General features: G+C 36.5%; 1 protein-coding gene across 2 annotated transcripts; it reads right to left on the bottom strand.

The window, feature by feature from the left end:
* Window positions 1-638: 638 nt before the first annotated feature.
* Window positions 639-2,327, bottom strand: LOC105222122 (uncharacterized). Of its 2 annotated transcripts, none has more exons than XM_049462155.1 (4): window positions 1,717-2,327; window positions 1,240-1,530; window positions 1,040-1,173; window positions 639-985 (listed from the first exon to the last, which is right to left on the bottom strand). In XM_049462155.1, exons 1-4 carry the CDS (start codon window positions 1,738-1,740, stop codon window positions 796-798), a joined length of 639 nt encoding a protein of 212 aa, XP_049318112.1. In that variant the 5' UTR covers window positions 1,741-2,327; the 3' UTR covers window positions 639-795. The 2 variants fall into 2 exon arrangements, with proteins under 2 accessions (XP_049318112.1, XP_049318111.1); XM_049462154.1 differs by having other exon boundaries at window positions 1,240-1,641; window positions 1,717-2,315.
* Between the last annotated feature and the right edge of the window lie 10,779 nt (window positions 2,328-13,106).

The following is a 13,106-nucleotide window of genomic DNA, read 5'->3' as shown; positions in this document are numbered from 1 at the left end:
GCCATACTAAATGCTGTTGTTTATTAAGCTGGCTTAACTAGATAACAGTAGCAGCAAAAGGAACCATTTTATTGACATTAAGCTTTTAAATTGTTTGTTAATATTTTTTTCTTTATATATACAAGTATGTACGTATTATAGACATTTTTAAGATAACTATAAATTATCAAGTTAAGCGTAAAATAAAAGTAAAAATACATAAAATAAAATAAAAACTTTATATATAAAATATTATTATTGTTTTGTATCGGATACTTTGGTAAGTTTTGCTGGAAATTTTTTTTTATTTAAGTTTGCAGAATGACGCGCACCTCTTACATTCCTAGACTGAATTTGAGAGGATTTTACCCTAAAGTACCACGAAATGCCATTAATAAGAAACCATAAGATAAGAACAAGGAAGGTGCAGACTTTGCTGTTGTAACAATTATCGAATGGTCTTATGGCGGCAAAAAAAAAAGAATTCTCAAAATGTTTCCAAGATTCTACTATCTTACTTCGTTCTAGATAATTTATTTAAATGGATGATACTGGTAAATATTGGTAATTAAACACAAAAAACTATAAAATTGTTAATATTTAATTTTCAATTTAAGATTTAACATCGTATACAGTTTGCAGCAAAATCAAGCGATACATTTGGCAGGAACCACAGTTTTTAATATTAGCTAGTGTTTTACAAACCTTTAACTACTAAAATATTCCATAAAGTTTCCACCCTCAACAAAAAAAACATACCAAATATATATTATAACTATTCAACTTTGTAATCCCTCCAAATCGTAAATATATCGCTCACTCCATTCCTTGTTCGTCATCGAAGCTTGGTTCGGAATTCCCCAGATACAACAACTGTGTTGAGCTGACACAACGGGCCGGCACAACTGGTGAACAATACCGTGATGAAGTATCAAAATAAGTATCACTTGGACAGTAGTAGATCGTGCCACTCCAAACGTTGCCATTTATGAAGCAGTAAACATATCTAAGAGAGAAGACACGCACTAAGTACGCAAATTAATTATTGAAACCAACTCACTGTTGACAAGTTGTTTTAAGTTTATTTCCAACTGGAAAACGACCATTTTGTTGTATAGTTTGGCAAAATGCAACAGGATTGGTCACAATTACCGAACCTGAAGTAATCGTCGTAGTAGTGCACGTGGGTGCAATCTGTGGATATTAATCGCAAGTTAAATAATTATATCATCATCTCATATATACATAATACATACATACCATGGTTTCATCGCCGCATATGTACGGATAGTCGATACTACACACAAGATTGGGCGTACAGTTCCCACCTATATTACTAATGGCTTTTGTGCCTAGACATAGGGCGAAAGTGCGAACACCAGTGCAGGCAAAGGTTTGGGAAGCATCACAAATAATGCATTCAGTGCAATCGCCAACTACATTAGTATTATCACTCGGTACACAGATGTTTGCAGCAGTTGTTGAGCAAATGTATCCGGACGGGCAACTCAATGGCGTTCCTGTTGGTAAGCCACCGACGCATTCTTGGAACTGCGTGCGCGATGTGCAGGCAAAATTAGAAATAGAGCAAGCATTACAAATAGCGAAGGCAATATTCGACGATTTGGAGAACAGGAGAAGGAGGACAGCAGTGAGCATACACTAAATGCAATAAATAAAATGAGGAATATATGAGTGCAAGGCTGAACGAATGATTTCGAAGGCACTCTTACTTACATTTTCCGAAATTAATTTGAACATATTCAAATACTTTTGAACCCGACTAAGATATATTTATTATTTATATTTTTCCCAAAATTTTAAACTTCCATAATGCCAATCCGCTGCCAATCGCAATGCAACTGGAAATTAGTTTGTAAAGTTTAAATCATTTGTCTCCCACTCTGAGTTATCTTATCGGGCCATTAAAAGAAAGTTGATTAGTCTGTCCGAGTCCACAAAGTTGAAAAACTAGATAAATATTTATAAATTTTATTTAGTTGCCTCAATCAGAGGTGTGGTTTTACAACACGGTGGTTTTACACTGACAATAGCTTTTTATTGGGGAATATAACTACAATGAAAATATTTGTTCATTCATCATGATCTCAGTGAATTATAGCAATCACAACTGGGGTCTAGATATGTCAGTTGTGAGTTATGGGTTAGATTTCGACCACAACAAAAAACTGGAATACTGAGGAGGAGACCAAAGAAGAGAATTTGCAAAATCTTGTTGAAAAGATTCCTAAATCTCTGACCTTCTACTCGTATTCAACGAAATACTCAAACTGTCTATACAAAAAAATAAAAACTGTTATACTTTTGTAGTAACCTTTTCCTTGTACTTCAATCTGTAATTATACAATGAGCAAGAAATAGTAAAACTTTGTTTATAATTTTAAGGTTCTGTTCTATGTGGTTCCCCCAAAACACTTGTTTCAAGGTTTCTTTCCAATCCTCCAAACAGTTGTTAAAGTCAATTTCCGAAGTAGCCCTCAAGGCGCGTAGTAATTCACGTTTAGTGTCTTCAGTTGAGGCAAAAGTGTTTCCTCTAAGCAGGCGATTTAGTTTGCTGAATATCACCATACCTCGATAATCGAAGAAAACTGTCAATATAATCTTGGCTTTACCTAGCCACGATATTGTCCGATTGAGTTGATCCTTGCCACGATATTCGACCAATTGATAGTTTATTTCCGGGTTATAGACAAGACTCATCGCCAGTAATAGTACGTTTCATGATATCCTGGTTGTCGGGAAGCATTGTTTCACAGACGTTAACCCGACGCTGTTTTTCGAAAAAAATTGGATTTTGGAACCAATCGTGCTTTCTCTTTTCTCAGAGTTAAATGATATTTCAAAATTACTTTAACTGATCATTCTGATATTCCAACGATGCCAGTAAGATCTTTGACTGTTAGTCGTCGATTCTCAAGCGCCAATTCCTTTGTTTTATTGAGGTGTTGATCATCAGTTGATGTTGATGGCAGTCCTGGACGTGGTTCATCGTTAACGCATTCTCGACCATCTTTGAATAATTTGTTTCAAGCAACAAACAATTATTATTTGAGGCCTTTTCCAACATTCTGAACGTTTTGGCACCACAAATTTCATTCCGCACAAAAGATTTATTGAAACTTCCATAATATACTATATACCAAACACTGACAGTCATACCAACTTAAAAAAATATATATTTCGACGAATAAGGTTTCGCGCAAAATTTAAATTAAAAAGTATTATTATTTTTTGCCCACAATAGTATAATATATTTTATAGCGAGAGGCATCGATTGCATAGAAGATCTTCGTAGGTTGCCTTTTATATTTCGGTATTATATGTAGAAATGTGTAAGTATAGGAAACAAAAGGAGTTGAGGAAACTGCAAATGAAAAAACACAACAAGTGAGCACAAAGTGGTTAAATATCGGAAGGAAGTGAATAAGTGTCCAATTGGAAAATGGTGATAGCGAACATTGCCTTTTACATCAAAAATTGATTTCGAAAAATTGTAAATTAAATACTGATATCAATTATTTCAGATATGGCACAGAGCGCAGCAGTTTTTAGTATTTTAGATGTAGGTCTCCAAGCCAACTGAGAAATAATTTCAGTTTTTCCATAGAGTTTAAGTAACATAGATTTCGGGTCTTATTACTATTGTACACAAATCATTTTGTGACCAAACCCAGGATAAAAATAAGCCTGATGATATGCTCTGAACTCAGTGATCTATTCTGCAGGCCTTGGTACTATTTTTTCACTTGAATTCCATTTATTTCTTTGGACAACTTTTATTTTGTGCTCACTTTCCTTTCCTTTACTTTTAGAAAATATTCCATAAGCTATTCATAAAAAAGCCAACAATATAGAGCAGAAAGAGTAAGTGCCTCAAAAACATTGTATGCCACATATGGAATACATACGCGTACAAACATACTTACGTAGCATAAGTTCAGTTTGGTCAATCATTTTATCTGAGAAATTTATAGTTTTTCACATACTAAGGTGTATCCTTATTGCTGATTTTATGCTTTAATAAATAAATATTAATAAAAATAAATAAATTGCCTGACTGGTCTATTTTGCGAAATAAAAAATTCCACAAGCCCAAAGATTTGAGGTAATAAGTTGGAGTGTTTTATGGCACAATCTATATGTTAAAGTTTACTTTTAGTAAGTTCAGCTTTTTTTACATACTTTCGTTATCTTAGTAACTATTCATCGAAAAGTGTTTGGATTTTCATTTTATTTAAGTATGTACAAATATTGAGCTGCCAAACTGGAGCTAGCTTAGAGATCTAGTTAAATTCGCAGGATAGTGATAGAATATGAGCACGTGCGTTCTGAAATGTTATATTTTATATAAGACTAATTGTATATAATTTACTGTTGGTTTCGCGAAACGCAATAAAATGATAGTGAAGAGAAATATATTTTCTGATCAGATTGGATGTACATATTGGCTCCACAGCTTGCCCTAACCTTGAGAAGTATATTACGTTCAAGATTTTTTGAACTATCGAAGACTATTCCGACTGTGAAGACTGTAAAAAGTGTTGGCATTAATGACGTTTAATCAGCCGGGGATTAATTTGTAGTCGATGAAGTTTATTTAGAATAATCAATAAATAATTTACCTCACTTTTTGATCAAATAGTATATGAAAATTTTCTGAAATAGTCAGGTGAATAAATATGTACTTGCAAGAAAACTTAAGTAGAAAGCTTAAGTGTAGTTTCGTTCGCATCGATCCATATCTAGTAAAGTCTTCCTATCTAATCTCCTTAGAAGGGAAAACAAAATCCAATCAGATTCATAAATATCACACATAACAATAACTTTTGAGTTCATTATAAAAAATAGTATTGCTGATACGAAGGATATATCAATTGATCTGTTAGCATCGAGGCGTACACTGCACCATATAAGAAGAGCACGCCCAAATATGTGGCAAAGATTGAAGCATTGATTGAGAAAACGTAATAACTTACAGCATCTGTGGTGTGCAGGTGTAAAATTTTGATACAACTGAGTTATATAGTTTTCCTTGTTATAACTTAAAATAAGATTTGTCTTCATGAAGCTGTATAATTACTGTTAGAGATAAATGAAGACATCCAGAATGTGCAAGGAAATATGTATATTAGACTATCAAAGTATGAAAATGTAAGAGTTGAATGCTTCTCGGGTAAGTAGATATATTGAATTTTATTAACATGTTTGGACAAAAAAGCGCAATATGCTGGAATTTTTGATGATCTTTTGTAGTTCTCGATGAACTAGATTCATTATAATTCATAAGAACTCAATAAACCAAGTAGTGGTCTTCTTAAGTAATGAAGATGGACAAGGTAGAGCTTCCGGTCGTTCATTCAAAGTGTACTAGTTTTTTCAAAAAAACTTTAAAATTTAATAAAATGCTAGGATGTAAAATATAATTGAAACATTACATAATAAAAAATGGATTGTAGAGTTTGTGGGCATGCCTCAGCATTATTACTTTATTTTAATAATCAAACACACTCTCCATTAATTATGGCTTGACTGACTTTCTGGCTCGATCTTGGAAATTATTTGGTCGATATCCTCCGATTCGGGCGAAAGAAGATTTGAAACGGAATTCCGAGCTGTTTAATTGCCATGACCAAAACTATTGAGAATACCATTATAAAATTGAAAAAGGCGCGATGAGATTAATATAGCGCGACAAACCATAGGTCATCCAAATTCTCTTTTATAACAATAAACCTCTGTCACGCCGCAGTAACTCAGTAGATTGCCGAAATCGCATTTCTAAACACATTTTCAAGTAAGAAGGAGGCGATGATATGTACCTTTCCGCTCAATTTTAATCGATTATGACTTCTATTTCCATGCAATGACTCTTGGGGATCAAATATGGCTTAACCCACGAATTAAAAATGTAATTCCTCAGATAATTATTCAGAACTTTATGCAATATTACTGAATTCTGTTAGTATCAGCCTTATTTCGAGACTTCCGTTAAAATGAGAGATTTTGTGGCAAATACTTCTAGTTGAATTCAAAGCATTTCATGTTGCGAAAGAGCTGATAAAACCCTATGACTCATCGACCACTCACTGCTAATTTACCCAAACGAGCACTTAGGAGTTGGCAAAAGCAAAAATCCTTCAAACTGAAAGTGCTCCGTGCTCCTGCCGCTAATGGCAAATATAAGAAGCGCAACAGGAACACGAGTTGAGCCACATGCGGCACGCACCTTTTGAACCCACATACCTGCATATTTGCAAAGCATCTTGCAAGAAGAAGATTAGTAAAAGGAAGAGGCAGAGGAATGACTCGCTATAATGCAATACTGGTGCGACAAGAGACAAGCAAGCACCTTAGAAGGCGCAGTGAAAATGCAGTGAAATAAAATGGGGTTTTGAGCTGCTGCAGTTGAGGCCAAATTGGTTATTCCTTTGATGATGAATTTGCCTGCTCGAGTGCAAATGCAACTTTGTGACTTCAATAAGAAATAATTGCAAATTCTTGTACGATCACATGTGGACGAGTACATTTGACGCAAAGCACGTGGTTACGGGTACACACCTAATGATATACAAGTACTTATGGATGAGGGAGAGTATGCATGTATGTGTAAAGGTTCATTGCCAATCAAAAAGAAGAATAAGCAATCAGAACTGGTTTTACATTGAGATGCTTGATTTAATTGTGATTGCCGGCCGGCGTGTTTCAAGAACAACAACATGAAAAGGAACAGTCAAGCAACAACAACAAAAAGAACAGAAATATCCTTAAAAAATTATTACAACAACAATGAAGTAAAAACAACAACAAAGCTGTATATGCATACATTAAAGTGCGCTCTTATTCATTTTTTGACTCGTCCGCCTCCTTGTATGACATCTACATCTATTTTTGCCTACAAAGTTGTGGAATTTTTCTTCGTCACTATTGCGCCATTGTTATTGTTGTACTTTTTTGGTTTGGTAAATACTAAATGCAATGCCATGTAAGGTTTATGATTTTTAAATTTTTTCACTTTTCATTTAAATTTCGTTTTTGTTTCGGTTTTCAGCTCCGTTCTTGGCTTTTTCGTCCATTAAAAAAATCTCGTTTTTGTTGGCATTTCGTTTGCTGAAAAGTTTTACATTTTGCTTTTATTCTTTTCCTCTCCCTTTGTGGACAGGGATGTGACAACAAGATTCTGCGAGATTTCTGGGAAATGTTAGCTGCGGAATATGCAAATTGTTTTTGGCATTCTAGAAAGGTGGTGAGAAAATCTATGCTTGTGTTAAAATATTAAGTGAATTGCTGCATCCGGTTGGTAGCGTCACACAAATCGGTCGCAGAGACAATGTGGCCTTGAAATAACTAATGGAAAGGTTAATTTTTTAATCTTTTTCTCAAAAAGGATCTTGTATGCCAGCATGAGTTCGTTTTATTCAGAAAAACACCTGTTATTACAATTTAGTCACTAACTAGGCCCTATATGTACGGGCGCACATTTTTTAACTCACATATAATAAATAGAACAAAAAGAAGAATTTATATATATATGTATGTATGTATCAATATTTGAAATATCGTAATGAAAGAGTGTATTCGGGGTTAATAAAGATTTACCTAGAGACCATTGCTCTGATCACATTGGTATATAACTGAACATATTGTGTGATAATGATAATGATGATATACATATGTACAGGCACAACTGATATCTTTAAATTCATACATCACCAAAAAATGCTCAAACCTTTTTTGCGTTGTCAGAATAAGTGACAAGTTCTAAAATTGACAAGGACCATGGGATATTTATTTGCCAGAAAGGACACTAATCTAGGAATATAGCATGTTAGATATGTTGTTCACTAGTTACATAAGATATGCAAGTAAGTGGAAAGTATGTACTTTAAGTATTTGTGATTAAGAAGGATCTATCGTGAAAACACGAAAAATAGTTGGATAAAAAAAGTATCTTCACCTTTTTGTGATGAGATCCAGAGCCTTTTTAAGTTGCGAGACCACTGCAGTATATTTAAAGCTGATGTTTTTGCTATTGCGAAAGCCGCGGAGCTGGCCTCTAATGCACCTGTAGACAATTCCTGAGTCAACATCTACGTAGACAGCCAAGCAGAAATCTAGACAATAGCCTCGTATCGCATATACGCCAGAAGTGTTTTAGGAAGCAGAGCTGCAGTGGGAAGTGTTGCCAGAAGCGGGCAAGTACTTCTACTGGGTGCCAAACCACAAAGACAAGGAGGGCAATGAAAGGTGAATGAGATTGCCAAGAATAGAATACGGTTAACACCCGAAGACGTTATCAACATTGGGAAACCCATGCATTGACGACGATCTGGACAAGCATGGTAAAGAAATCAAAACCCGATGGACCAAGCTACCTGGGTTCAAAACTGCAAAAGTCATGTACAAAACGATAGATTGGAGGTACACAAAATTCCTATTGTCACTCGATAGAAGAGACTGTAGGAACAAGAGCGGAATATAACTGCTCACTGTATGGTGGCAGCACAGCCCGCAAGAATGAGGCTGACAGATCGAGAAGAGTTCAGGAAATGCCTAAAGCAAGGCAAGAAAAATGATGGAACATCTCTTGTGTACTTTTCCAGCAACAAGACTACTCTGGAGTCGCCACGATATGGTACAGTCTGTACAGACATCATAAAGAATGACTACTCTTCATTGACCTGGAAACTGAACTCCATCTAAGATCGCAAAGGACCAACATTTTTTCTGTGTGTGGTTTATTGGCTTACCAGATTGACTTAACCTTTTGTGATGTAAGTAATCTGTAGTATCGCAAGTTGTTATCTTCTTTAATCTAATAACTTCAAAAGAGATCGACTTCGCTAAATTTATCCTCGAAAACCGGACATATAACATGGAATATGGGCACTAAAGGAGACTCATTCTATCCATCTTGTATACTGATTCACATACAGTGTTGTTATAAAATACTTGACCTATTCTCTTCATACACACTTTTTGTCTGTATCAACAGCCAAATTGGACAGTTGCAACTATGAAATCTTACGAATAACAAGAGAAATCGATTTCTTGGAGAATCACTCACTCGACTACTCGCCTGTCATGGCCAGGAGCACACAACTCGTCATGGAAAACCAAACGGCCAATAATGATACATACCTATGTACGTACAGAGATGTACGAAAAACAAGCACCCGTAATGAAAGCATAATCTGCTGAAGGGTAGGAAAGGGGAGTGGAACTATCGAATCTGTAGATGAACACGTAATAGGTTCGTAATGTTACAAGTACTCATGAATTTTCCACATTGTTCTTCTGTGCTTACCAGTGGAACTCTGACCTTACCGTTGAGCGGAGACTGTGCAAGTGCTTGAGTCTTATAACCAGCAGATGGGTTACGTGAATATTCACATATGATATATTGTCACCGATGCCGATTCAAGCATGAAAACACATTTTCTCTTTCATCTCTCACATACACAAGCACAAGCAAAGTGGCATCTGTTCGTGAGCCCACACGCATCTATCAAACGAGCAATTGTTTTTAATTCACGCGGATTTGTGTCCAGTCTGCCGTCCGGCAGAAGGGTGGAGGGAATGAGTTAACTGATTTTTGCGATTTTCCGATTTTGCTTTCATTTGCACAGAATCCATCTGTAGGTAGTGTGGAGTGTTGTTGTGTTGCATAACTTGGTAGGTGAATCAAATAGATAAGTTTTTCTTGTTTTTCATTTCGTTGTTCTGTTTCAGAGGCGGTCAGCCGATCAGTCTGGGGCAATTCGATGATGACTTGGCAGCGATGGGTGAATGTGTATGTATGTGTGGTATAATATTACTTCATTTATTGTTTTTGGAAAATCAATAAGCTTCCAACAACCGAGCAGAAGGGAATTTTATATACTGTATCGGCGAGTTATATTAAGTTGGTGTGTTTGCGCTGGTCCGAAAGCTTGGCCAGTTAGCAGAAGTTCGCAGTACGATCGTAGCATGGAAAATGGAGCCGTACTCCATGAGAATTGGAAGAGGAATGCGGGGGCTTTATCCGTGGTTTTTATTAAGGTGGTCAAGAAAAAGCCCAGGTCACCTCTATGACAGTGTGAGTGCGCTGGTTGGTATGATGGCATTAACAAACTGTCGGTCTCCCCCCAATGCATCCAAGCGCACGCGTCTGGCTTCCTTCAGAACTCTTCACACCTGATGGAGTAGAGGAGATCGGACTCGAACAATAGCGGCATCTCTAGACTAAAGACGAGAAGCAATTATTGCTGGTCCTAAACGAACTTAATGCTTTTCCTCTTACTTAATTTCAACAATCACCTTGTGACTACTAGTCTTGAAGGTGATGCCAGAGAACTATGGCTTGTCTTGACTTATATACCGTACGTGGAGCCAGCTCTAGCGTTACCGACGAAAATTCTGAAGGAAGCTCGACTTAAGAAAGATAGCGTCATTATTGGTGCGGACGCGGACTCAAGACACACGGTCTGTATAAACTCGGATATAAACGCTAGAGATGACTAATTTTTTTAGTTAACTTATAGTGAATATCTCTTTATTATGGACAGGGGAAACTACTCCGCAAGTAGGGGAGAAGTCTTGACCTGACTTGGTATCAAAAGAAATAGCTCTCTTATACTCTGAATGTAAGGTGCCAAGAGACCATTCCTTCTCCGACCACAGGTATATTATTTTTAACCTCAACAGAGTAGGTCCGATTAGAGAACCCTACAGAAACATTAGGAACACGAATTGGGATCTTTGTTGGGCTTATATTGATCTAAGTTTTATAGATTCAACAGCAGTTCCTTTATATTAGGGTCAGACAACTACAAATTAAAATCCACCTCACAAATAGAAATAATACAATAGAGGAAACGACAACATATGGAAATTGTGATTGTCAAAAATATCATTGGAGTTAAAAATGCCCTGACTTGCTCAAGCTTTGTCTTCATATCACTGATGTACATAATACGAAATTTCCCGATGAAAACACAAAAAATAATATCGTAACTGGAAGCTTCAATTTCACATTTGCTGCATGCTTTGGTTGAACTTGCAAATGAAGCGTTAATTTTACAAATTCCAACAGCGTAAACACCAGCACACACATGTGTACATTCATATGTGTATATCGCAAAATGACTGCTAACAAAGCCAAACTAGAAACAGCAAGCACATGCAGTATGAGTGCAACACGGTTTATTGCAAGCGAAAAATATGCGAAACCTCCTCACCGTCACCTGCCCCCATTCCTCTTACAGACTAACCGGCGCACACCTAACCTGGCAGGAATTTCTCCAATTTCAATAACGAAGACAGCTAGCAGCCACTCTGGCAGCCAATAGTTAGTCAACTGCAAAGTGAAACGGCCATAAAGACGAAAAGTAAAAACTTAAGCGCAGCGGAGAAAGAACGAAAGACCGATATACATACATACGCAAACACGTACAAAAATGCAATGCAAATAAAATGAAACTGACTACACTGGCAGCGAATGTGACGCTTCCTTTGCCGCTGCCGCAGCAGCCTTCGCCTCATCTTTTTGTTCTTCTGTGCTTCTTCAGCCGAGCTGAGTCAGGGATGTCTGCGCGGTGAGAATCTGAAGTCTAATGTGTGGCAGCCAAACTGGATCCTGTTAGACCAGAAAACATTGCTCTCACACACACAGCCTCGAAGGCAAACACAAACCAAGAAGCACACACACACGAGTAGGCAATATAACTCACAGGTAAAAAGAGGAGCGCTGCTTAACGCGATTAGATCAGATTTCGGTGCACGGGATGTTATGTTTGTTGTATCGAGGTATTGTTGGTTTCACGTAAGAGTCCATGCACAAGGCAACGAGGCGCATACTGGTAATGCGAATAGCGTAAAAAACGACGAAATGAGTTTGAAAAAGAAGTTCGACGCAAGAACAATGGATAGATGAAATACGAATCTCTCAGCCGTTCTATTAGCATTCCACGGCTGTACTTGAACTATTGTTGACATTGCCTTGAACTGAGGAAATATATTTAAATGTTTTTATGAGAATTCATAGGTCTGTATAAACATGTGTATAGATCATATTTAGTTTGTAAAACACAAATAAATAACGATGTGCGGCCGATTATGTGTGCAGTTATTTCAACAGCTTAGAAACACCGTAGGTTGGTTTAATTTAGGCTAAGAGGTCGATCCTGACAATAACACACTTGAACAGCTAAGGACGCTGATTCGTTTTGGTAGATAAAAACTCCTGTATACTGGATTATAAGACCATTAGAAAACGAACGAGCGCTTTGAGTCTCCCACAATTTTGATTTCTGGTTTGCCGAAGGAAAGACTACAGAGAAGTTTTTAAGAAACTCAGCACCTCAGCGAATTACATCTCTTCTTTTTAAAATCAAGGATAATGTCTACGAATATTACAAAATATTTTATTTAGAGGGAATACCCGCTTGGTCAAGAAGACGACTGAAGGCAAATGATGTTCAAATCGGTTTTTTGCTTAAAGTCTTGAATATGCACTTCAAATAATTCAATCCAGAGAATGAGTCAACACCACACTGACTCTTATTCCGAGAAGTGGTATCGTGAGTTAATGGAGGTAATGAAATGAATGGTCTTTGCTTATTAGTGTGCAATGCAAAACCCCGCAACTAACAATCCTCTTGCTTATGTCCAACCCAGTCGAAACAGCTTATCCCTTAGTTCTAGAAGTCAACCCCTTTCATCTTTAATTATTAAAAAAAAATCTACACAGTAATCACAAAAAACTTATAAACATTTGAGGTTCTTTACACCTAATTCCTTAATTCTTCTATAAGCTCTGTTTGGCCGAACGGGATAAAATCCTTCCGTTATATTGATACCGAAAAATGGAGTTCCGCTAATAGTCTCATTCTGATCAAATAATTAATGTGACAATTATATTTATCTGAATTCAGCGATGAAATATTTCATTCTACGAAAGTTCTTTTAGACCCTTTTGGCTTTAATTTGTCTGAACAAATCGTGATTAAAATTTGGAATATTTTTGTTCTTAGCAGGGAATGGTCCTAAATACTTAGTTTCACTGCCGTAAAATTAGTTTAACTTACTATAATTTCGCATTACGTTTATTAATGTCGGTCACGTCGATA

The sequence above is a fragment of the Bactrocera dorsalis genome, unplaced genomic scaffold (assembly GCF_023373825.1).
Source record: "Bactrocera dorsalis isolate Fly_Bdor unplaced genomic scaffold, ASM2337382v1 BdCtg312, whole genome shotgun sequence".
Taxonomy (NCBI): Eukaryota; Metazoa; Arthropoda; class Insecta; order Diptera; family Tephritidae; genus Bactrocera; species Bactrocera dorsalis.
Note: the sequence above shows the minus strand (reverse complement) of the source record. Positions and strands in the feature narration are given on the sequence as shown.